Source organism: Scyliorhinus torazame, chromosome 10, assembly GCF_047496885.1.
Source record: "Scyliorhinus torazame isolate Kashiwa2021f chromosome 10, sScyTor2.1, whole genome shotgun sequence".
Taxonomy (NCBI): Eukaryota; Metazoa; Chordata; class Chondrichthyes; order Carcharhiniformes; family Scyliorhinidae; genus Scyliorhinus; species Scyliorhinus torazame.
The window spans coordinates 165977360-166000661 of NC_092716.1; the positions used below are offsets into that span (position 1 = coordinate 165977360).

The following is a 23302-nucleotide window of genomic DNA, read 5'->3' on the forward strand; positions in this document are numbered from 1 at the left end:
GTAGTGTGTTGGCAAAGATTTGATCTGGCTGAGGTCAAGGAGTGAGTGGGTCAGACAGTCAGCATTACAGTTGTGTAGATACTCTTTTGCGCGTGACTCCCCGCAGGGACTATGGGGGCGATTCTCCAAAATGGAGATTAAGTGTTCGCGCCGTCGTAAATGCCATCGCGTTTCACGAAACGGGCACGGGGACGACCGATTCTGTCCCCCACAGGGGGCCAGCACAGCGCTGGAGCGGTCCACGCCGCTTCAGCCTGCCTTGGCGCCGCGCCAACCCGCGCATGCGCGGGGAACTTCTGCAATGCTCCGGCCCCGACGCAACATGGCCCGGGGGTTCTGGGGCCGGAAGCGGAAGAAAGTCTTCCCGGGGGGGGGGGGGGGGGGGGGGGGGGAAGAGTCCGGCCCGCCGATCGGTGAGCCCCAATCGCGGGCCAGACCCCATCGGAGGACCCCCCGGTGAAGGAGCGCTTTTCCCTGCCCCACAGGCCGATCCCTGACCCTTCGCGCAGAGTTCCCGCCAGCAGCAACCAGGAGTGAATGGCGCAGGCGGGACTGTGCGTTTCCGCGCAGCCGCTCGGCCCATCCGGGCCGGAGAATCAGCGGCCCGACCTCGGACAGCGGCCCGCAACCGGCGCCGCACCAAACGGGCCAGTGAAATGGCGCGAATCTCCGCACCTCGGGGCGGCGTGGCGCGGTTGCGACGATTCTCCAGCCTGGCGTGGGGCTCGGAGAATCGCGCCCTATGTGTTTGGCAAATTTACCCTTTGACTTTTCAGAGATTTAAGTAGTATGGAGTAAACATTGCAGCATCCTCTGCTGTAGAAAAGCTTTTTTAACTTATTTACTCATGATGGATGGTCGCAGCTTGAGCAAAATAGGCAACACATGGGCAATGAAATTTCAATCATTTGGCTCCATTTAAAGTTTTGAGAATGTATTCATCATTTTCTTGACTGACTGTGTGGATTAGCTGATGGGAGTGCAAAGTTATGGTCAGGGAAAGTGGAGTTAAAGCTAAAGTAAGATCGGCCAGGATCTTACTAAATGGCAGAGTAGGTTCAAGGGGCCGAACGGCCTACGCCCTGTTATATTTCCTAGGTTCTTATTGTCCTGGGAGCACACATGATTTCACACAGGCATTTAGTAGGAAAGAAACAAATTGATAAAGTATTCTTGTCATGAATTATTTTGTTTATTCTTTTGAGTACCATATTCTGATGGAGACGGTGAACAGCTTAGTGACTCTCAGACCTTCACTTGAGGCAGAACTGTAAGGAGGTACACTGAAGTGCTGAGGTCTTCTTTGTAGAGAACTATCTGTTCTCCACTGTTGGCACTGTCAGATTGGTACCTTGCCACGAGAGGAAGTACACATTTGAATCTGTGCATTACCCTTCCAAGATACTGTTTAGACGCTCCAGAGTCAGGCCACCTGCCACGACATAGCTCCCTGTCAGGATCTTCGAAATGACTGGGTCCTGTACTCGAAGCAGAGATTACAAGATGTAATGGTGTTTTACTGATCTTCATTCTAGGTTTCCTTTTACAGAGGATCCTTGCCAGACAACATACCTGAGGAAGCTGCTAAGAAGCGAAAAGGCCCAGATTCAATGTGGCTGGCCACCTTGCCTATCAAATTGCCAGTAAGCTGCTTCATTTTCTTAATGTTGTATTTCCTTAGAGGATTAAAACAAAACTAAAAGCTCCCACTATAGAATCACTTGACACATTTTTTAAACAGAAGAGAGAAAGGCTGGTGTTTTAAGTGGCACTTTATTGCATTTCAGGAGTTATTTTAAAGTGCAGTGACTATTATTATAGGCAAATATATAGCAGTGAATGACAGCAGTTAATCTGCTTTTTGTGGGGCAGGTTGAAAACGAAGTGCTAGCCAGAAAACTGGAGAACAAGTCCTTTTTTGCTTAAAGCAGCGACATGCGATCTTTACATGCAGTAACGTAACAGCCAAAAAGATTCTTGATTTGATCTCTCGCACTGAAGGCTAACATGTCTGACAAAGCAGCACTCCCTTAATATCGAAGGCAATGCCCACCTAGAGTATAGGCTCAAGTCCAGCTGTGGGGCTTGAACTGATAATGTTCTAAACCTGACCTTTGACTGCTCTCATTGGAGAGGTTGGGACTGTTCTCCTTGGAGAGAAGAAGGCTGAGAGGAAATTTGATGGAAAAGTCCAAAATCATGAGGGGGCTGCACAGAGTAGAAAGGGGCAAACTGTTCCCCCTCGTAAAAGGATCAAGAACAAGAAGGCACAGATTTAAAGTGCTTTGCAAAAGAAGCAAATGTGATGTGAGAACTATCTTTTTTGCACAACGAGTGGTTCGGGTTTGGAATGCACTGCCTGGAAGTGTGGTGGAGGCAGGTTCAATCGAGGCAGTCAAGAGGGATCATTACTTGAATACAAAGAATGTGCAGGGTGCTGGAAAAGGCAGGGGAATGGCACTAAGTCATAATGCACGTTTGGAGAGCAGGCGCAGACAAGGTGGGCCTCTTTCTACACCATAACAATCTGTGATTCTCTGATTCCTGCTTACGTCCAAGTGTGGCTTTTTAAAAATCTGCTGCATTTTCTCTAGAAGCAGAAATCAAGGCTTCATGCTGAGTCAAGAATGGAATCATCCTATCCACCATTAAATCTGGGCGATGAAGGTGAGACTGTATTTAATTAGATTTTTCTTGTGCTTGCCAAAGTGTTGGACAATGGAATAGGTTTTCTTTTTTTTTTAAAGTACTTTTATTTGACAAATTTTCAACGTTTTCACAATACAAAAACAACCGCAAAAACCCCCAAAACAAACAAAAGAAAACAACCCCCCACCCCCGCTGAAATCCCTCCCCCTCAGCAGTCAACGTAACCAACTCCCAAAAGTGCACATGGAATAGATTTTCTACTTTTGCAGCCCACCGTCTGTCAATGCCATGAATTCCCAGATCCAGTAAACTGCTTCTGCTGTGTCTGCATCTTAATAAGAGCCTCACGAGGTTTACTGCAGCAGAAATCTGGGCTCTGCTATTTTTAATATCATTCAACTCTAATGCTGTAGCTGCATTCTGTTCTCAATAGTGATGGTAAAAATTGGAGCATTTTCAATGGTGGTTTTCTACCAAATTTTTCCCCCTTCTGCCAGCAAACTTTTTGAAAACAAAGAGAAGAGGATCGGATTTTGTTACAAGAGAAGTGTTGTTATTTAGTCGGTGCTTAAGTCTTGTTCTTCTTCTGCATCATCTTTGATACTAGTTAAGTGGTAAACACAAATTGGTAATCGAAATTAAATCATGATGAAATCGCATAATGTGATTTGAGTGGCTGTGACTGCAAGACTGAGCTAGCATAACATTATAGCATTGAAATCCAACTTGTCCAATTTACAGCCCATGGGCCGCATCCAGTCCAGGAAGACCCTCTCTGTGGTCCCCGGAGCCAGCTTTCAAAATTCCTGTCAAAGAGGTGAGTTTCAAATGAAAACTCTGCATGGAGCTGCTCCTGCAATAAAAGGCTGTTTTTCTCCCATGTTTGCTGTTGCTAGGCTGACTAGTGAACCTGTCAGCAACAAATGAGGGAGAGGAACTGCTGTAGTGGCCACAAAGAACATGGGGGAATCGGCAATAGATCTCCCCATGAACTTTGTGGAATATGAATTCCCCTGTTAAGCAGGCAGAGAGTCCCCAATGAGGCCGGAAGCAAGAATCGCGATCGGGCGGAGAATCGCGCGAAATGGAAAAAATCCATTTTGCGCCTGGCATTGATTCTGATGCCATGCTCTGGCCGCTCGCTGGTGGCAATATCGATGTTTGCGCCCCATGCCGGAGGATCCATGCAAAATCGTCAAGAAAGATTAACTCAGTGTGAGGACGGCATCATTCTTTGGAGATCTCGAGTAGTTGTCCCTCGTCCAGGATGCCCCTTCCAGAGACAAAGGTTCCGATTCAGTTCACGCCTCTAAATCCGGCTCCACCCTCGACGACATCAGACAAATCGCCAAGCGGTGAAAGGGATTTCCTCGCAACAGGGGTACTGAGAGGGAAACAGACTGAGGCGGGGGCGGGGGGGGGGACGCTGGGGGTGATGTTATAATGCCCATGAAGAACACAGGGGTTCGTCAACAGATCTTCCTGTGGGTTTCGTGGAATATCATTTAACCTGTTAAGCGGGCAGGAACTCATCCAAAGTGGGATGATCAGCAGGAGCTTAAACCCGGTTGCTTCGACCCGGAGCAGCAAGCTGTTGGCCTCCCGGGATTGTGACCTGAGTGCTGTAAGCCACGGTAGCTGTCTTTTTGGTTATTTCAATAAAGAGATTTGGTGCTGGAAGACTGGCTTTGCCAAAGTTATTACAGAAACAATTTCAGATAGGAGGATCAGCTGACATCAGTAATGGTGAGTGTGACGAAGGAAGCCAAGGTGTAGTGGGCTGGAGCCTGGGGAGGCAAGTATCGGCGAGGCTGAAGCCTGGGGAACCAAGCAATGGTGGAATGGAGCCTGGGGAACCAAGCAATGGCGGAATGGAGCCTGGGGAACAAAGCAATGGCAGAATGGAGCCTGGGGAACCAAGCAATGGCGGAATGGAGCCTGGGGAACCAAGCAATGGCGGAATGGAGCCTGGGGAACCAAGCAATGGCGGAATGGAGCCTGGGGAACCAAGCAATGGCGGAATGGAGCCTGGGGAACCAAGCAATGGCGGAATGGAGCCTGGGGAACAAAGCAATGGCAGAATGGAGCCTGGGGAACCAAGCAATGGCAGAATGGAGCTTGGGGAACAAAGCAATGTTGTACCGTCCCCCGGTACAATCTGAAATATTCCGATCTCCGCCGGTTCGTAGACACGCTCGCCACCGGGGCCCTGTATAACAACCTGACCCACCCTGTGAACCCTTCCCCGAACCCAAACCTGCTAAGCACTTCCCATAGGTACTCCCACTCCACCCGATCAAAGGCCTTCTCCTAGTCCATAGCCACCACCACCTCCGCTTCCCCTCCCACCGAGGGCATCATAATCACATTCAGGAGCCTCCGCACATTCGCGTTTAACTGCCTGCCCTTCACGAACCCCGTCTGGTCCTCATGTATCACTCCCGGGACACAGTCCTCAATCTTCGTAGTGAGGACCTTCGCCAGCAACTTGGCATCCACGTTGAGGAGTGAGATCGTTGAGGAGTGAGAACCGCACTGCAGTGGGTCCTTATCCCGCTTGAGAATCAGCGAGATCAGCGCCCGAGACATTGTCGGGGGCAGAGTCCCTTCCTCCCTCGCCTCATTGAAGGTTCTCACCAGCAACGGCCCAACAGATCCACAAACTTCCTATAAAATTCAACTGGGAATCCATCCGGTCCCGGGGCCTTGCCCGCCTGCATGCTCCCCAATCCCTTAACCAGCTCCTCCTGCCCCATCGGGGCCCCCAGGCCAGCTACCTGCTCTTCCTACACCCTCGGGAACCTCAGTTGATCTAAGAACCGCCGCATCCCCTCTCCCCTCTCCGGGGGCTCCGACTTGTACAGGTACCCATAGAAATCCCTAAATACCTCATTTATTTTAACCGCACTCCGCACTGTATTCCCCCCCCTAATCCTGATTCCTCCAATGTCCCTCGCCGCCTCCCTCTTACGTAACTGATGCGCCAGCATCCGACTCGCCTTCTCCCCATACTCATATACTGCCCCCTGCATTTTCCTCCACTGAGCCTCTGCCTTCTCTGTGGTCAATAAATCAAATTCCGTTTGGAGATTCCATCACTCCCTCAACAGCCCCTCTTCGGGGGCCTCTGCATAGCTCCTGTCCACCCTTACTATCTCCCCCACCAATCTCTCCCTCTCCATCCTCTCTCTCCTCTCCCTGTGAGCCCTAATTGAAATTAGCTCTCCCCTAACCACCGCCTTCAGAGCCTCCCAAACCACACCCACCTGCACCTCCCCATTATCATTGGCCTCTATGTATCTCTGAATGCACACCCGGACCCACCCACAAACCTCCTCATCCGCCAACAGTCCCACATCCAGGCGCCACAGCGGGCGTTGGTCCCTCTCCTCCCCCAACCCCAACTCCACCCAGTGCAGGGCGTGGTCCGAAATCGCTATAGCCGAATATTCCGTTCCCACCACTCTTGGGATCAGTGCCCTACTCATCACAAAGAAGTCTAGCCGTGAATAGGCCTTACGTACATAGGAGAAAAAAAGAGAACTTTCTGCCTGGCAAACCTCCACGTATCCACTCCCCCCATCTGGTCAATAAAACCCCTTAGCCCCTTGGCCGCAGCTGGCCTCTTACCCGTCCTTGGCCGGGATCGGTCCAATGCTGGGTCCAGTACCGTATTAAAGTCCCGTCCCCCCCATTATCAAGCTTCCCCACTTCCAGATCCGGGATCCGACTCAACATGCGCTTCATAAACCCTGCATCGTCCCAATTCGGGGCATCCGCCGACTAGCCATCCCCTTTCTTAGGCCAGCCACGTGCCCACGCCTCCCGCACACTCCAGTCCCCCAGGCGGCGAACCCCCACCCCGACTCTCCCTTTTACCTCCAGCTCCCCTTCGGTCAGTACAGCAGCAACCCAGTCCCCCCGTCCCGTCCCCCCCCCCCTCCCCAGCTAGTCCCCTTGCTCCCACCATTGCACTCCCGTAAATCAGCTGACTCCTGCTGACCCCGGCCGCTCCCGCCTTTGCCAGTGACCCCCCCCCCCCCGTGTGGAATCCCCATCCAATCCCCCCCTTCAGGCCGATGTGAGCACCCCTCCAGCACCACCCCTCCCCTCAGGCCCCCCCCCCTTCCTCAGCGCAGGAAAAAGCCCGCATTTTCCACCTGGGCCGGCCCCGCCACCTGTGGCGCAGCTTCTTTCTCCTACAACCTCACCCCAGTTCCCCACGACCCAGGGCCTCCTGCACCCCCCTCCCCCTTTCGCACACGGGGACCGGCCCCTGCAAAACAGTACCGATGCCCACAGACCCACAAAACCCACATATCACATCCACTCACCCCTTCCCACTCCCCAGCTTTCCCACACAACAACGAAAAAAACAAACCCAATCCCACATCAAACCCTTAGTTTGAGCCCAACTTCTCGTTTTGTATAAAGATCCACGCCTCATCCGGCATATCAAAATAATGATGGCGATCTTGAAAAGTGACCCACAATCGCGCTGGCTGCAACAGCACGAACTTCACCCCCTTTCGGTGGAGCACCGCCTTGGCCCAGTTGAATCCAACCCTCTTCTTAGCCGGCCTTGATAAATACGGTTCTCCGTAATCTCCCACCTGCTGCTCCGTTCCTTCTTCGCCCATCTCAGGACTCACTCCCTGTCCATGAAGCGGTGAAACCTCACCACCACAGCCCTTGGCTGCTCATTGGCTTTAGGCCTCCTTGCCAGGACTCTGTGAGCCCCATCCAGCTCCAAGGGCCGCGGGAAGGCTCCCGCGCCCATCAACGTATTCAGCATTGTGGCTACGTATGCCCCAACGTCGGACCCCTCCACCCCTTCAGGGAGACCCAGAATCCGGAGATTCTTCCTCCTCGACCTATTCTCTAGGTCCTCGAACCTTTCCTGCCACTTCTTGTGCAGCGCTTCGTGCGCCTCCACTTTCACTGCCAGGCCCAGAATCTCGTCCTCTTTTTCAGAGGCTTTCTGCTGTACCTCTCGAATCGCCGCCCCTTGGGCCTTCTGCGTCTCCACCAGCTTTTCAATGACGCCTTCATTGGGGCCAGCATTTCTGCTTTCAGCTCCGCAAAGCAGCTTTTCAGGAACTCCTGCTGCTCCCGTGACCATTGCGCCCACGCTGCCTGGTCTCCATCCGCCGCCATCTTAGTTTTCCGCACCCGCTCTCCTCTCTGCTCCAAAACCACTTTTTTAATCGCTCCACTCCATGCAGTGCTGGGGGAACCTTACTACTGCCTTCCCACACCAGGAATCGTCGTCCAAGTGCCGCTGGGGCTCCTCAAAAGGGCACAAAAGTCCGTTCTTGGCGGGAGCTGCCGAACGTGCGACCTACCCAGGCATAGCCGCAACCGGAAGTCATGAGAGACTAATTCTGTGTGTGGGAGTCTGCATGTGTGAGTAGGAGTGAGTGACTGATTGTGTTCATGTGGCAGTGACTGAGTGAGTGGTGTGGAGGGAAACGAAAGGGACAGAGTCAGTGTGTGGAGGGGAGTGTGAGAGACTGAGTGTGTGTGAGGGGGTGGGTGTGACTACCTTCCACCCAGTCTCAGATTTCTCACTCTCACCACCACATACCAACCCATAAACACGCACCCAGTCACACTCCCCCCACCACTAACACTGACCCTCCCACACTTATTGCTTACTCTTTTTTTAACTGAACAGTTTCTTGCTATGACAGCACTGTACTTTAGCTCAACAATTGTTTCTTTCCTGAAAACCTTGACATTTTTTTTGAAATTCAGTTTATTGTGCCAAATTTTATCTTCCAAAATTTGCTTATTGGCCCCTTGCATGGGAAAAATATGCAAACATAGCCCCTCTCAAGCCCAAGGTTGGACAAGTCTAGTCTAAATATATAGGAGTGCTTAAATATCCATTTAACTACAGCACTCTATAAATTATTGACACTTTACCCTTTGTAAAAGCCAAAGTTAAACTAGTAATGTCGACAATGCTATTGTCTTTCATTGCTTGCTAGGTCATATCAGTGTCTGGCCATGATCTCAGGGGGATGAGTCACCAAATATGTTTTCAATTTATTGCTCAGGTTAAAAATATGGCTCATGGTTAAAAATATATTATGTACAGGGGCTGCTTTAGCACAAGGCTAAATCGCTGGCTTTGAAAGCAGACCAAGGCAGGCCACAGCACGGTTCAATTCCCGTACCAGCCTCCCCGAACAGGCGCCGGAATGCGGCGATGAGGGGCTTTTCACAGTAACTTCATTGAAGCCTACTTGTGACAATAAGCGATTTTCATTTTCATTTCATTTCATGTCCCCATTGAGGAATAGGGTTTTTTTCACTAAACTTGCTGATGAACGATTTTGTTTCTGTTACCTTCAATTTGCATTACAAAGTACCGAGCAATTTATCTTCCTGTCAATATCTTAAAGGCTTTTGCTATCTCGAATGATGCAAATCGACCAAGTAAGTGCACAAAAGCAAGGTCATTAAGGGTCTGTCCCCCAAGCTATTGGGTCATTAGCAGTTGTGCCTGAGAAGAATTATAAACTATTTCCATGTTTCAACACAATGGGCGAGATTTAACTCAACAGTTTCTAAGTGTCATTTGTGGCGGTTTTGCTGGGAGTTTCCTGCCGGCGAGTTCCCCACCGCTATCTAATGACACTTAGTCACTTTTTGGGGCCCTGAGAAATTTCTCAACGCTTAGTCCATGCTTTGAATTTTTTTCATCACTGGGGAGCTCAATTCAGAGATCGGGCCACCACTTTGAAAGGCTGTGTCGATCTCTTAAGTGAGCTTCCCCCCCCGCTCTGAGGCCTGCACTCCCCCGCTTCGAGACCTACTTTCCCCCACTCTGAGGCCTGCACATCCCCGCTTCGAGATCTACTTTCCCCACTCTGAGGCCCGCTCCCACGCTTCAAGGCCTACTTTCCCCCACTCTGAGGCCTGCACTCCCCTGCTTTGAGGCCCACTTTCCCATGCTCTGAGGCCTGCACTCCCCCGCTTCGAGGCCCACTTTCCCATGCTCTGAGGCCTGCACGCCCTCGCTTCGAGGCCCACTTTCCATTGCTCTGAGGCCTGCACACCCCCGCTCCAAGGCCCACTTTCCCCACTCTGAGGCCTGCACTCCCCCGCTTCGAGGCCCACTTTCCCATGCTCTGATGCCTGCACTCCCCCACTCCGAGGCCCACTTTCCCAAGCTCTGAGGCCTGCACTCCCCACTTCGAAATCTACTTTCCCCATTCTGAGGCCTGCACTCCCCCGCTCCAAGGCCTCTTTGCCCCAATCTGAGGCCTGCACTTTCCCCCATTCTGAGGCCTGCACTCCCCGCTTCGAGACCCACTCTGAGGCCTGCACTCCCCCGCTTCGAGGCTCACTTTCCCATGCTCTGAGGCCTGCACACCCCCGCTCCAAGGCCCACTTTCCCCCACTCTGAGGCCTGCACTCCACCGCTCCGAGGCCCACTTTCCCATGCTCTGAGGCCTGCACTCCCCCACTCCGAGGCCTTCACTCCCCCGTTCTGAGGCCTTCACTCCCCCGCTCTGAGGCCTGCACTCTCCCTCTTCTAGGCCCACTTTCCCATGCTCTGAGGCCTGCACGCCCCCTCTTCGAGGCCCACTTTCCCATGCTCTGAGGCCTGCACTCCCCCTCTTCGAGGCCCACTTTCCCATGCTCTTGAGTTCTGCACTCCCCCGCTCCGAGGCATCTTTGTCCCAATCTGAGGCCTGCACTTTCCCCCACTCTGAGGCCTGCACTCCCTGCTACGAGACCCACTTTCCGCACTCCGAGGCCTGCAGTCCCCTGCTTCGAGACCCACTTTCCCCCACTCTGAGGCCTGCACTCCCCCCCTTCGAGGCCCACTTTCCCATGCTCTGAGGCCAGCACCCCCCGCTCCAAGGCCCACTTTCCCCCACTCTGAGGCCTGCACTCCACTGCTCCAAGGCCCACTTTCCCATGCTCTGAGGACTGCACTCCCCCCCCACCCCCCCCCCCCACCCCCAGCTCCAAGGTCCACTTTCCCCACTCTGAGGCCTGCACTCCCCCCCCCTTCGAGGCCCACTTTCCCATGCTCTGAGGCCTGCACTCCCTCCCGCTTTGAGGCCCACTTTCTCATGCTCTGAGGCAATTACGCCCCCTCTTCGAGGCCCACTTTCCCAAGCTCTGAGGCCTGCACTCCCTACTTCGAGAGCTACTTTCCCCATTCTGAGGCCTGCACTCCCCCGCTATGAGACTCACTTTCCCGCACTCTGAGGCCTGCACTCCCCCGCTTCGAGGCCCTCTTTCCCATGCTCTGAGGCCTGCACTCCACCCCGCTTCGAGGCCCACTTTCCCATGCTCTGAGGCCTGCACCGCCCCGCTCCAAGGCCCACTTTCCCCACTCTGAGGCCTGCACTCCCTGCTACGAGACCCACTTTTCTCCCTCAGAGGCCTGCAGCCCCCTGCTTCGAGACCCACTTTCCCCCACTCTAAGGCCTGCACTTCCCCGCTTCGAGGCCCACTTTCCCATGCTCTGAGGCCTGCAACCCCCCGCTCCAAGGCCCACTGTCCCCACTCCAAGGCCTGCAGTCCACTGCTTCGAGGCCCACTTTCCCATGCTCTGAGGCCTGCACCCCCCCGGCTTCAAGGCCCACTTTCCCCCACTCTGAGGCCTGCACTCCACCGCTCCAAGGCCCACTTTCCCATGCTCTGAGGCCTGCACTCCCCCACTACGAGACCCACTTTCCATTGCTCTGAGGCCTGCATCCCCCCCCGCTCCAAGGCCCACTTTCCCCACTCTGAGGCCTGCACTCCCTGCTACGAGACCCACTTTCCGCACTCCGAGGCCTGCACTCCCCCGCTTCGATGCCCACTTTCCCCCACTCTGAGGCCTGCACTCCACCGCTCCAAGGCCCACTTTCCCATGCTCTGAGGCCTGCACTCCCCCGCTTCGAGGCCCACTTTCCCGTGTCCTGAGGCCTGCATCCCCCCCCCCCCCCCCCCCTCCGCTCCAAGGCCCACTTTCCCCACTCTGAGGCCTGCACTCCCTGCTACGAGACACACTTTCCGCACTCCGAGGCCTGCAGTCCCCTGCTTTGAGACCCACTTTCCCCCACTCTGAGGCCTGCACTCCCCCGCTTCGAGGCTCACTTTCCCATGCTCTGAGGCCTGCACCCCCCCCGCTCCAAGGCCCACTGTCCCCACTCCAAGGCCTGCAGTCCCCTGCTTCGAGACCCACTTTCCCCACTCTGAGGCCTGCACTCCCCAGCTTCGAGGCCCACTTTCCCATGCTCTGAGGCCTGCACCCCCCCGGCTTCAAGGCCCACTTTCCCCCACTCTATGGCCTGCACTCCACCGCTCCAAGGCCCACTTTCCCATGCTCTGAGGCCTGCACTCCCCCACTTCGAGACCCACTTTCCATTGCTCTGAGGCCTGCATCCCCCCCCGCTCCAAGGCCCACTTTCCCCACTCTGAGGCCTGCACTCCCTGCTACGAGACCCACTTTCCGCACTCCGAGGCCTGCACTCCCCCGCTTCGATGCCCACTTTCCCCCACTCTGAGGCCTGCACTCCACCGCTCCAAGGCCCACTTTCCCATGCTCTGAGGCCTGCACTCCCCCGCTTCGAGGCCCACTTTCCCGTGCTCTGAGGCCTGCACCCCCCCGCTCCAAGGCCCACTTTCCCCCACTCTGAGGCCTGCACTCCACCGCTCCAAGGCCCACTTTCCCATGCTCTGAGGCCTGCACTCCCCCCGCTTTGAGGCCCACTTTCTCATGCTCTGAGGCCTGCACTCCCCCTCTTTGAGGCCCACTTTCCCAAGCTCTGAGGCCTGCACTCCCTACTTCGAGATCTACTTTCCCCAATCTGAGGCCTGTACTCCCCCGCTTCGAGGCCCACTTTCCCATGCTCTGAGGCCTGCACTCCCCCCCCCGCTCTGAGGCCCACTTTCCCATGCTCTGAGGCCTGCACTCCCCCTCTTAGAGGCCCACTTTCCCAAGCTCTGAGGCCTGCACCCCCTACTTTGAGACCTACTTTCCCCATTCTGAGGCCTGCACTCCCCCGTTCCGAGACCTCTTTGTCCCAATCTGAGGCCTGCACTTTCCCCCACTCTGAGGCCTGCACTCCCTCGCTTTGAGGCCCACTTTCCCAAGCTCTGAGGCCTGCACTCCATACTTCGAGATCTACTTTCCCCAATCTGGGGCCTGCACTCCCCCGCTTCGAGGCCCACTTTCCCATGCTCTGAGGCCTGCACTCCCCCCCGCTTTGAGGCCCACTTTCCCATGCTCTGAGGCCGTCACTCCCCCGCTTCGAGATCTACTTTCCCCACTCTGAGGCCCGCTCCCCCGCTTCAAGACCTACCTTTCCCCCACTCTGAGGCCTGCACTCCCTCGCTTTGAGGCCCACTTTCCCATGCTCTGAGGCCTGCACTCCGCTCTCTGAGGCCTGCACTCCCCCACTTCGAGGCCCACTTTCTCATGCTCCACTTTCTCCCACTCCAAAGGGAAAATGAGTTTCTTGCTGTTTCCAGATCATCCAATTAGAGGCTGGATTCTGGAGAAGCCAGCCTTTGATTGGACGAGCAGCTTTGCAGCATTTTCAAATTGTATATACCAGCTTGGCTTGCTGCGGAACCTCTGGGAGCCATCTGCCAAATTCCCAGTGTCCCGCAGAATCCAGTTTGAGAAACTTTGCATTCAGGGCACATGATGTGGATTTGACATTTCCAATTGGGTGCACTTTGCATTCTGCAGCTGCTGGTCTTGAGCTGCCAGCACATTACAACCTTTTCTGAAGTTGTCTATTATTGACAAGAACAGGTGGTGGTTATGGCAAATACCGGGCAGGTGTCTCGCGATCTTCCTGACGATTATTTTTTTTGGCGTGGAGGAACCCTGCTTGAAAATTGTCACTTATTGTTACACAACGTGGTGAAACTGTGTTTCTGATTATAAACCTAATAATGGAAAGAGCTACCTGAAATAAATTCTACAAGTACAGAGTGGACACAGGTTCTCAATACTGTTACACATTTATCTGAATGGTTTCTTACTTTACCTTTGGACAGAAACTGGCTACCTCACTGAAGCTAATCTTTTGAGTATCGCAAGGAGAATCGGGGTGGAATGGAAGAATATTGGTATAAATCTTGGTTTATCCTATTCGCAATTGGAAAGAATAGAATATAGCAATAGGTGAGACAAACACTTCTTCATAACAATGGTCAATAGTTTGTTTCACTTTATTGTATTTGTACAGTGATGGTTGTCAGATTAATTTAGAGGACTGCAGCAATCTGCTTTGTGACATTGATAGTCAAGCTCAGCAAAGTGAGCTTCGGCTAAGTTCTCTCTTCCTTTCTTGTCCTGATGCACAGCTTGGCCTTTTGATGTCTGCCACCCTTTATGCAAATAGCTGCATGCCAACTCATCCGGCATGTGCAGCACATTCCCGGTATGTCACTGACATAGCACAGTTGCTCTTGTTTTGTTTGGGCTTGTCCTTTTTACACTTGATGTCAAACTTATGTTTTCCCTAAAGGACAACAGATAAAGGTGCAGCAGCAATGGATCGTCCACTACCACCACACGGCTGATCCAGTATTACTCCACCTTTATCAGTTTTGCCTTAATCTCAATGATACTCACCCCTGTCGAACCGCCACGTTGGTTGCCTTGACTTTCAGGGCAGTGAACAGCTTGCAGCTTCCTCAGTGTTTTATGTGCTTGCTGCAGCGGTGGCAAAACTGCCAGCTGCACAGTGAGGTGGATATTTGGTTTCTTAATGACAGACTTTAGCACACATCTTTATGCTGTGTTGATTGAACATATGCTTCCTGAGATCCCTGGAAAATTGCATTTGATTTTTTTGATCCTGCTAATATCCTCTTGGCCAGTGATACCTCATTGTGATGAAGATGCCCAAGTTCATAGTGTTTGGCCACCTCAGTATTGGCTGTTTAATGGTAACTATTGGTGGAGCATGCAGATTGGGTTAGGTAGGTTGGTAATCTCAGTTTCCTAAAAATTGATCATTAACTGATATCAGTTGTGATAAAGCACTCCATAATGCAACCTTGTATGAGTGATGGGCTACTCAATTCAATGTTCAACAGTTAACTAAGAGATGGGGGAGTGGACCTAGGTAGGGTGCTCTTTCAGAGGGTTGGTGCAGACTTGATGGACTGAATGGCATCCTTATGCACTGTCGGGATTCTATGCGCTTGGGGCAGTGGATATCGTTAATTTCATGTATGTCATCAAAACTTTCACTCATAAGCAAAATGTTCACTTTCTTAAAATTGGTTAATTTTCTTAAAGGCACAAAATGCAGAAGTTTGAGAATTTACTAGGAAAATATGCAGTGTATAAATATGTATTACATAATGTAATACAAAATGTATATTTTATCAATGTCTTTAGTTCATATAATTTTTCATGAGAATTATGTCAGGTTATTTTCTGTCCCTCCATCACTTAATGTGATACATAGCTGAGCTGTGTAAATCAGGAAGATCCTTGCCTTGTGCTCAGTTAGCTGTCCACACAGGTGGAATACTGTTTTGGGTGCAGTAGTTGCTTTGGTGCTGTGGGCTCACTTTCCAGATATATGCTGATGAAATGCTGCTTCGCCCTTTCCCACCTCAGTCAACCTCTCCACTGTCTTTGTATTATCAGGCTTCTTACTTGTCATCGATTTGTGGATGAGCCTTGATTTATTCCACTTAAAATTTGGAGAGGCTGAAGCCATAATTTTCAGCCCCTACCACAAATGCTGCCCCTTGTCATGTCTCTATTCCTCCCCATGGCCATCTTTTGAACAAGTCCATTCACAACCTTGGCACTCTGTTTGATCCAGAGCTCAGCTCACAATCTCGTATGCACCTCTATTTCCTATTTCCACCTCTGAAAAACTGCCTGTTTCTGTTGCTATCATTCACCTTCAACAACTGAAATCTTCATCCATACCTTGGTCATCTCCAGACTTTCTTCCATATACCCCAGTGTCTGCAAATTTCTGCTAATTGAAAACATGCTACCTTTCTCAAACCTTTCACCAAGTCCTGTTCGTGTATCAACTCTTTGTTTGCTGATCTGCATTGATCCTGAAGCTCTTGCATTTAAATCCTTTTATGCCTCCTTAACTCTATAACCCCCAGCTGCACTACAGAATGCCTCACCCCGCTGCTATCTGCTCCAGATCTCTACATTCATCTGACTTGAGCCCCATGTGCATCCTCCCCTCAATATACCCATTGTTGACAATTGGCAACCCCTGTTGTCAAAGCTTACACTTTCAGGTCTCTCTCTCTCTCTCTCTCTGAAAGCTCTCCACTTCCTTCTCCACCTAAAAAAACCCTGCTTAAAGTTCACCTCTTTGACCAAGCATTTGTTACACTCTTTGCACTTCTGATCTGTCTTTGGATTTTAAAAAATTAATTCATAGGATGTGGGCATTGCTGGCTAAGCCAGCACTTGTTCCCACTCTTCAACTGCTCTTGAGAAAACAGTGGTTGAGCTGCCATCTTGAACCAGTGCAGTCCATGTGATATTAGGGATGCTAATGTGCTGTGAGGGAGGGAGTTCCAGGATTTTACCCAGAATTTTCTACGTTGGATCTTCTGTAAATGCAAATCCTTGTCGTTACAAGATGTTTCTCTTTCCAAAATATGAGTAACAACTGGTGCAAAAAAATGAAATGAAAGCATTGCATTCATACAGTATCTCTTCAAGTGCTTTATTTGCATGGGTTACTTGGATGTCCACTGACCGGCACTGCTGGCTATAAAATAGGCTCAGTAGTACCCCATAAACAACAGTTAGATGCACGACCAGTTGACTTTTCTTTTTTTTAAATAAATTTAGAGTGTCCAATTCATTTTTTCCAATTAAGTAGCATTTAGCATGGTCAATCCATCTACCCAGCACATCTTTGGGTTGTGGGGGCGAAACCCGCACAAACATGGGGAGAATGTGCAAACTCCACACGGACAGTGACCCAGAGCCGGGATCGAACCTGGGACCTCAGCGCCGTGAGGCAGCAGTGCTAACCAATGCGCCACCGTGCTGCACCGTTGACTTTTCTTAGCAGCGTTTGTTGGTGGAGGAACTTTATCTGGAACATGGGGAAGCTCCCCATTCTATGAATAGTGACATGGGAATTTTAATGTTCACCTGAGCCAGTGGAAGAAATGGTATCTCAGTTCAGCAGCTTGTTTAATACTTCTGGCAATTTATCTCTGTCTCAGTACTCCAGATCACACTCAACCTAGTTAAGAGTGTACAAGATTTTTAGTGGACCTTGAAACCACCACCTTGTATCTCAAGAAGTGAGAGTAGGTACAGAACAAGAACTTAGTTTGGTCTAAATAACCTAATAATCCAAAGCTTTGAATAATTCCAGAGAACATACATTTAGTGCACTTTGCAAATCATGTTGTTCAGCACTATATAAATTGTTGTGTTGACAAACAAACATGGGGAGTGCACTGATATTTTTCATATTTGCTTTGGCATTTTTGAAAATATCGATTTTACTTTGAACCTTCACAACTACTTTTGTGGTAAAGTTGTTTCATAAAGGATGCTATTTTTTGAGATCAGGACAGATATCTTAATTTGTTAAATTTCACAAAGAACACTGCTTATACCTCCGTTCTTGCCATTTTTGCTGAAAGTTACAGGTGAACACTCTTAAGTACTATTGATAAAATCATTGTTAGGTCTTCTTCTTGGATTATTGCTTATAAAAGAAATGTTTTTTTGAACCACTTGTCTTTTCAAGTTATTGCTTCATTTTCTTTAGGGGTGATCTGGACAAGCAAATCTTAGAGATGCTGTTTACCTGGGCGCAGTGCAACATGAGTGTACCAGGCTGCATCAATCAACTAATTCAGGCAATGAAGGAGTGTGATCGCGAAGATATCGCTGAAGAAGTACATTGTATTATTGAACTGGGCAGGAAGAAATATCATGATTCCATTCGCCGAGTAGGACTAAGCCAAGAAAGCAGCAACGAAGATTCAGCAATAGCAATGGAATAACCTGGAAATCATTGCTCCAGTCGGCAATGTATCTGAACCTTCCTGGTGGTGCTTGAAGACAGGGAGGTTCTTATTTATTTATTAGTTCAGGGGATGTGGGCGTTGCTGACTAAGCCAGCAATTTTGGCATCCCTAATTGCTGTTGAGAAGATGGTAGTGAGCCACTCTTTGAACCGCTGTACTCTATGTGGTGTTGGAATACCCACAATGGAACACACACTTCCTCCTGTTGAGGAGGAAGTTCCCGGATTCTGTTTTAGACTTTTATTTCTCCTGGCAAGAGGTGTCATGGGGAACAAAGCTTATTCCGTATAATTATCAAGAATCACTGTGGTTTTACATTACATGAAATACAGAAGAGGCCAACAAACTTTTCATAGAATCATAGAATTTACAGTGCAGAAGGAGGCCATTCGGCCCACCAAGTCTGCACCGGCCCTCGGTAATAGCACTCTACTTAAGCCCACACCTCCACCCTATCCCCGTAACCCAGTAACCCCACCAAAGCTCTTTGGACACTAAGGGGCAATTTAGCATGGTCAATCCACCTAATCTGCACATCTTTAGACTTTGGGAGGAAACTGGAGCACCCGGAGGAAACCCACGCAGAACATGCAGACTCCGCAGACAGTCACCCGAGGCCGAATTGAACCCAGGATCCTAGAACTGTGAGGCAGCAGTGCTAACCACTGTGCCACCATTTATTGGAGCACCAATCGATTTGCAGTGATGTGCAATTTATAAATTTGATTTCAGCCACAGCGATGTGCAATTTGATTTTGTGTATGTTACCCAGAATAGCATACCTTGAGCTGAGTTTTTAGTGTTGAGTAAACTTCTTTCCCTCTTACATGAGAGATGTTAGCAGTGTGGTAGTCACCACTATTGTATATAGTGCACGTATGAGATGTAATACAGTAAGGCTCCTGTACTACAGGTACGGGGGTAGATCCCTGCCTGCTGGCTCCACCCAGTAGGTGGCGTATAAATGTGTGTGCTCACCGAGCTGCAGCCATTTTGGCAGCAGCTGCATGAGGCAACACATCTCTGCGTAATAAAGCCTCGATTACTCTCTGCTCTCGTCTCGTCGTAATTGATAGTGCATCAATTTATTATGCAGAGATTTTACAGCGATGGACCTTCACATCAAGCCAGATCGCCTGCAGCTGCACCTTCAATCAGACAACGCCACGTCTGCCTTCGACCACTGGCTAGCTTGCTTTGAAGCCTACATCGTATCAGCGACAGAACCACCCTCAGAGGCACAGAAACTACAGATCCTGTACACACGGTTGAGCTCCGATATTTTTCCTCTTATCCGGGACGCGCCCAACTACACTGAGGCCATGGTGCTTCTGAAAGAGAACTACACATGGCCGACTCTCCGGTGAGTCATTGGAAGATTTCTGGCGTGCCCTGCACACCCTGGCGAGGAATTGCGATTGCCAGGCAGTTTCGGCCGTTCAACATTCCAAACTCCTAATCAGGGATGCTTTTGTTACGGATATAGGGTCAGCGTACATCCGCTAGTGCCTCTTAGAAGGGAGTACGCTCGACCTGGCGGCAATCAAGAATCTCACGACCTCGCTAACGGTCGCCTCCCGTAATGTACAAGCGTACGCCCCCGACCGCACGGCGACCCCCTCCTGGACATCATGGACCCCACCAGCGACCGCCCCCAGCCAACCCCAAACCTGCGCCGCGCGGCAGCCAGCCAATCCCGGGGGGCCCAAGTGCTAATTCTGTCGGCAGACAAAGCACCCCCGCCAGCACTGCCCGGCGCGGAGCGCAATCTGCAAGGCCTGCGGGAAGAAAGGACATTTTGCTGCGGTGTGCCGCTCGACCACCGCTGTAACCAGGCCTGCACCCCCCACGTGCGACCCGTGGGCGCCACCATTTTCGTCCCCACAACCCATGTGAGGCCCGTGGGCGCTGCCATCTTCCCCTCATCAGACCGCATGCGGTCCGTGGGCGCAGCCATCGTCCCCCCCATAAGACCTCGTGAGGCCCGTGGACGCCGAGGATTACGCCACCATCCTCGGCGCCATTTTGGACGGCGCCTCAGGACCCTTGCTCGTCGGGCACCTCATCGGGCCACTCATCGCCCGCAACCGCCGCCAACCAGCCCGGGGCCCACCAACACCAGCCGCAGCTCGCCTCCATCACGCTCGACCAGTCCCGGCCACACAACCTCGCAACCGCGACAACGACGGTGAAAGTCGATGGCCACAAGACACCTTGCCTTCTCGACTCCGGGAGCACGGATACCCTGATACGGTAAGGCGCTGCTCCCTCGCGGTACATCCCATTACCCAACGAATCTCCCTGGACTCCGGATCCCACACAGTGGAGATCCGGGGGTACTGCACCGCCACGCTCACCATCCAGGGCGTAGAGTTCAGCAACTTCTGGCTCTACGTCCTCCCCAACCACTGCGCTGCCCTGTTACTCAGCCTGGACTTTCAGTGCAACCTCCAAAGTCTAACCCTGAAATTCGGCGGGCCCCTACCACCCCTTACTGTTTGCGGCCTCACAACCCTTAAGGTCGACCCACCTTCCCTGTTTGCGAACTTCACCTCGGATTGCAAACCCGTCGCCACCAGGAGCAGACGGTACAGTGCCCAGGACAGGATCTTCATCAGGTCGGAGGTCCAGCGGCGACTGCGGGAAAGCATCATCGAGGCCAGCACCAGCCGCTGGAGAGCCCAAGTGGTCGTTGTAAAGACTGGGGATAAACACAGGATGGTCATTAACTACAGTCAGACCATCAACCGGTACACGCAGCTCGACGCGTACCCTCTCTCACGCATATCTGATATGGTCAATCAGATTGCACAGTACCGGGTCTTCTCTACAGTGGACCTGAAATCTGCCTACCACCAGCTCCCCATCCGCAAGGCGGACCGCCAATATACGGCGTTCGAAGCAGATGGCCGCCTTTATCACTTCCTTAGGGTTCCCTTCGGCGTCACTAATGGGGTCTCGGTCTTCCAACGGGAGATGGACCGGATGGTTGACTGGTATGGACTGCGGGCCACCTTCCCGTACCTGGATAATGTCCCCATCTGCGGCCACGACCAGCAGGACCACGATGCTAACATTTTCAAATTTCTCCACACCGCCAAACTCCTGAGCCTGACGTATAACAAGGAGAAGTGCGTGTTCAGCACCAACCGCTTAGCCATCCTTGGCTATGTGGTGCAAAATGGAGTTCTAGGGCCCGACCCCGATCGCATGCGCCCCCTCATGGAACTTCCCCTGCCCCAACGCCCTCAAACGATGCCTGGGGTTCTTCTCATACTATGCCCAGTGGATCCCTAACTTGCGAACAAGGCCCGCCCACTCATTCACTCCACAGTTTTCCCCCTGACGGCCGAGGCTTCAACCGTAATAAGGCCAACATCGGCAAGGCCGCGATGCTCACGGTCGACGAGACCCTCCCCTTTCAAGTTGAGAGTGATGCATCTGACGTCGCTCTAGCCGCCACCCTCAACCAGGCAGGCAGACCCGTGGCATTCTTTTCCCGCACCCTCCACGCCTCCGAAATTCGGCACTCCTCCGTCAAAAAGGAGGCCCAAGCCATCGTTGAAGCTGTGCGGCATTGGAGGCATTACCTGGCCGGCAAGAGATTCACACTCCTCACTGACCAACGGTCAGTAGCCTTCATGTTCAATAACACACAGCGGGGCAAGATCAAAAATGATAATATCTTGAGGTGGAGGATCGAGCTCTCCACCTACAATTATGAGATTTTGTATCGCCCCGGTAAGCTCAACGAGCCCCCCGATGCCCTATCCGAGGTACATGTGCCAGCGCACAAGTGGACCGACTCCGCCCTACACAATGGGGTCATCCGGTTCTTTCACTTCATAAATGCCCGAAACCAACCCTATTACATTGCGGAAGTCAGGGTGGTCACCAAAGACTGCCAGGTCTGCGTGGAGTGCAAACCGCACTTCTACCGGCCAGACCGGGCGCACCTGGTGAAGGCCTCCCATCCCTTTGAACGCCTCAGCATGGACTTCAAAGGGCCCCTCCCCTCGTCCGACCGAAACACGTACTTCCTTAACGTGGTCGACGAATACTCTAGATTTCCCTTCGCCATTCCATGCCCCGATATGACGTCTGCCACAGTCATCAAGGCCCTCAATAGCATCTTCAATCTGTTTGGCTTCCCCGCTTACGTCCACAGCGACCCTCCTTTATGAGTGATGAGCTGCGTCAGTCCCTGCTCAGCAAGGGCATCGCCTCGAGCAGGATGACCAGCTACAACCCCCAGGGAAACGGGCAGGTGGAGAGGGAGAACGAGACGGTCTGGAAGGCCGTCCTGCTGGCCTTACGCTCTAAAACTCTCCCAGTCTCCCGCTGGCAGGAGGTCCTCCCGAACGCCCTCCACTCCATTCGATCGCTACTTTGCACTGCAACTAATGCAACCCCCCATGAACGTCTCCTTGCCTTCCCTAGGAAGTCCACCTCCGGGGTTTCGCTCCCAACATGGCTGGCAGCTCCAGGACCGTTCTCCTCCGCAAACACGTGCGGCTCCACAAGGCGGACCCGTTGGTCAAGAGAGTACAGCTACTCCATGCAAACCCGCAGTACGCCTACGTGGCGTACCCCAACGGCCGCCAAGACACAGTCTCCCTCAGGGACCTGGCACCAGCTGGGTCCCCCCCCCCCTCCCCCAACTGCCCCGGCGCCACCCATCCCCCCCCCCCCCCCCCCCCCCCAGCGCACCTCACCACAGCCCCCGCTCCAGGACGATCTGTCCTCCCATTGGTTCCACCCGGGGATGAAGATGAGGACTGCACGCTCCCGGAGTCACTTGCGACCAAGCCGGCGCCAGCATCGCCACCGGGACTGCGGCACTCACAACGGAGGATCAAGACACCCGACCGGCTGAATTTGTGAACTTTTCCAGAACTGTACACTTTAAAAATACTCAATTACATGTAAATAGTTTTCCACCACCCCCGCTGGACTCTTTTTTAACAGGGGTTGAATGTGGTAGTCACCACTGTTGTATATAGTGCACATATGAGATGTAATACAGTAAGGCTCCTGTACTACAGGTACGGGGGTAGATCCCTGCCTGCTGGCTCCGCCCAGTAGGCGGAGTATAAATGTGTATGCTCACCAAGCTGCAGCGATTTCGGCAGCAGCTGTAGGAGGCAACGCATCTCTGCTTAATAAAGCTTTGATTACTCTCTACTCGTCTCGTCGTAATTGATACTGCATCAAGCAGTGCACCATGGACTTCCACCATGTAGAAAGAAGCCACTCAACTCATTAAATCCGAGCAGTGTATTACTCCAGCTAATAATAATCTTTATTAATGTCACAAGTAGGCTTATATTAACATTGCAATGAAGTTACTGTGAAAAAACCCTAGTCACCACATTCTGGCGCATGTTCGTGTACACAGACGGAGAATTCAGAATGTCCAAATTACCTAACAGCACATCTTTCGGGGCTTGTGGGGGGAAACCGGAGCACTCGGACGAAAGCCACTCAGACACGGGGAGAACGTGCAGACTCCACACAGACAGTGACCCAAGGTGGGAATTGAACCTGGGACCCTGGAGCTGTGAAGCAATAGTGCTAACCACTGTGCTACCATGCCACGCACCTCATCTAGTCTAGCTGAGCCACCTAATCT

The 23302-nt window shown here is 52.0% G+C and overlaps 1 protein-coding gene across 8 annotated transcripts in view; it reads left to right on the forward strand.

The window, feature by feature from the left end:
- pidd1 (p53-induced death domain protein 1) overlaps window positions 1–18720 on the forward strand; it is a 173229-nt gene extending 154509 nt beyond the window's left edge. For 6 of the 8 annotated variants that reach the window (XM_072518909.1, XM_072518908.1, XM_072518912.1 and 3 more), the window contains 4 exons: window positions 1536–1643; window positions 2595–2667; window positions 13672–13798; window positions 17409–18720. In XM_072518909.1, the coding sequence (XP_072375010.1) occupies window positions 1536–1643; window positions 2595–2667; window positions 13672–13798; window positions 17409–17646 (546 nt within the window). In that variant the 3' untranslated portion in view covers window positions 17647–18720. Of the gene's footprint in view, window positions 1–1535; window positions 1644–2594; window positions 2668–3390; window positions 3467–13671; window positions 13799–17408 lie in introns of those variants that run through there. The other 2 variants (XR_011949587.1, XR_011949588.1) reach the window with 2 other exon arrangements.
- The last annotated feature ends 4582 nt before the right edge of the window (window positions 18721–23302 follow it).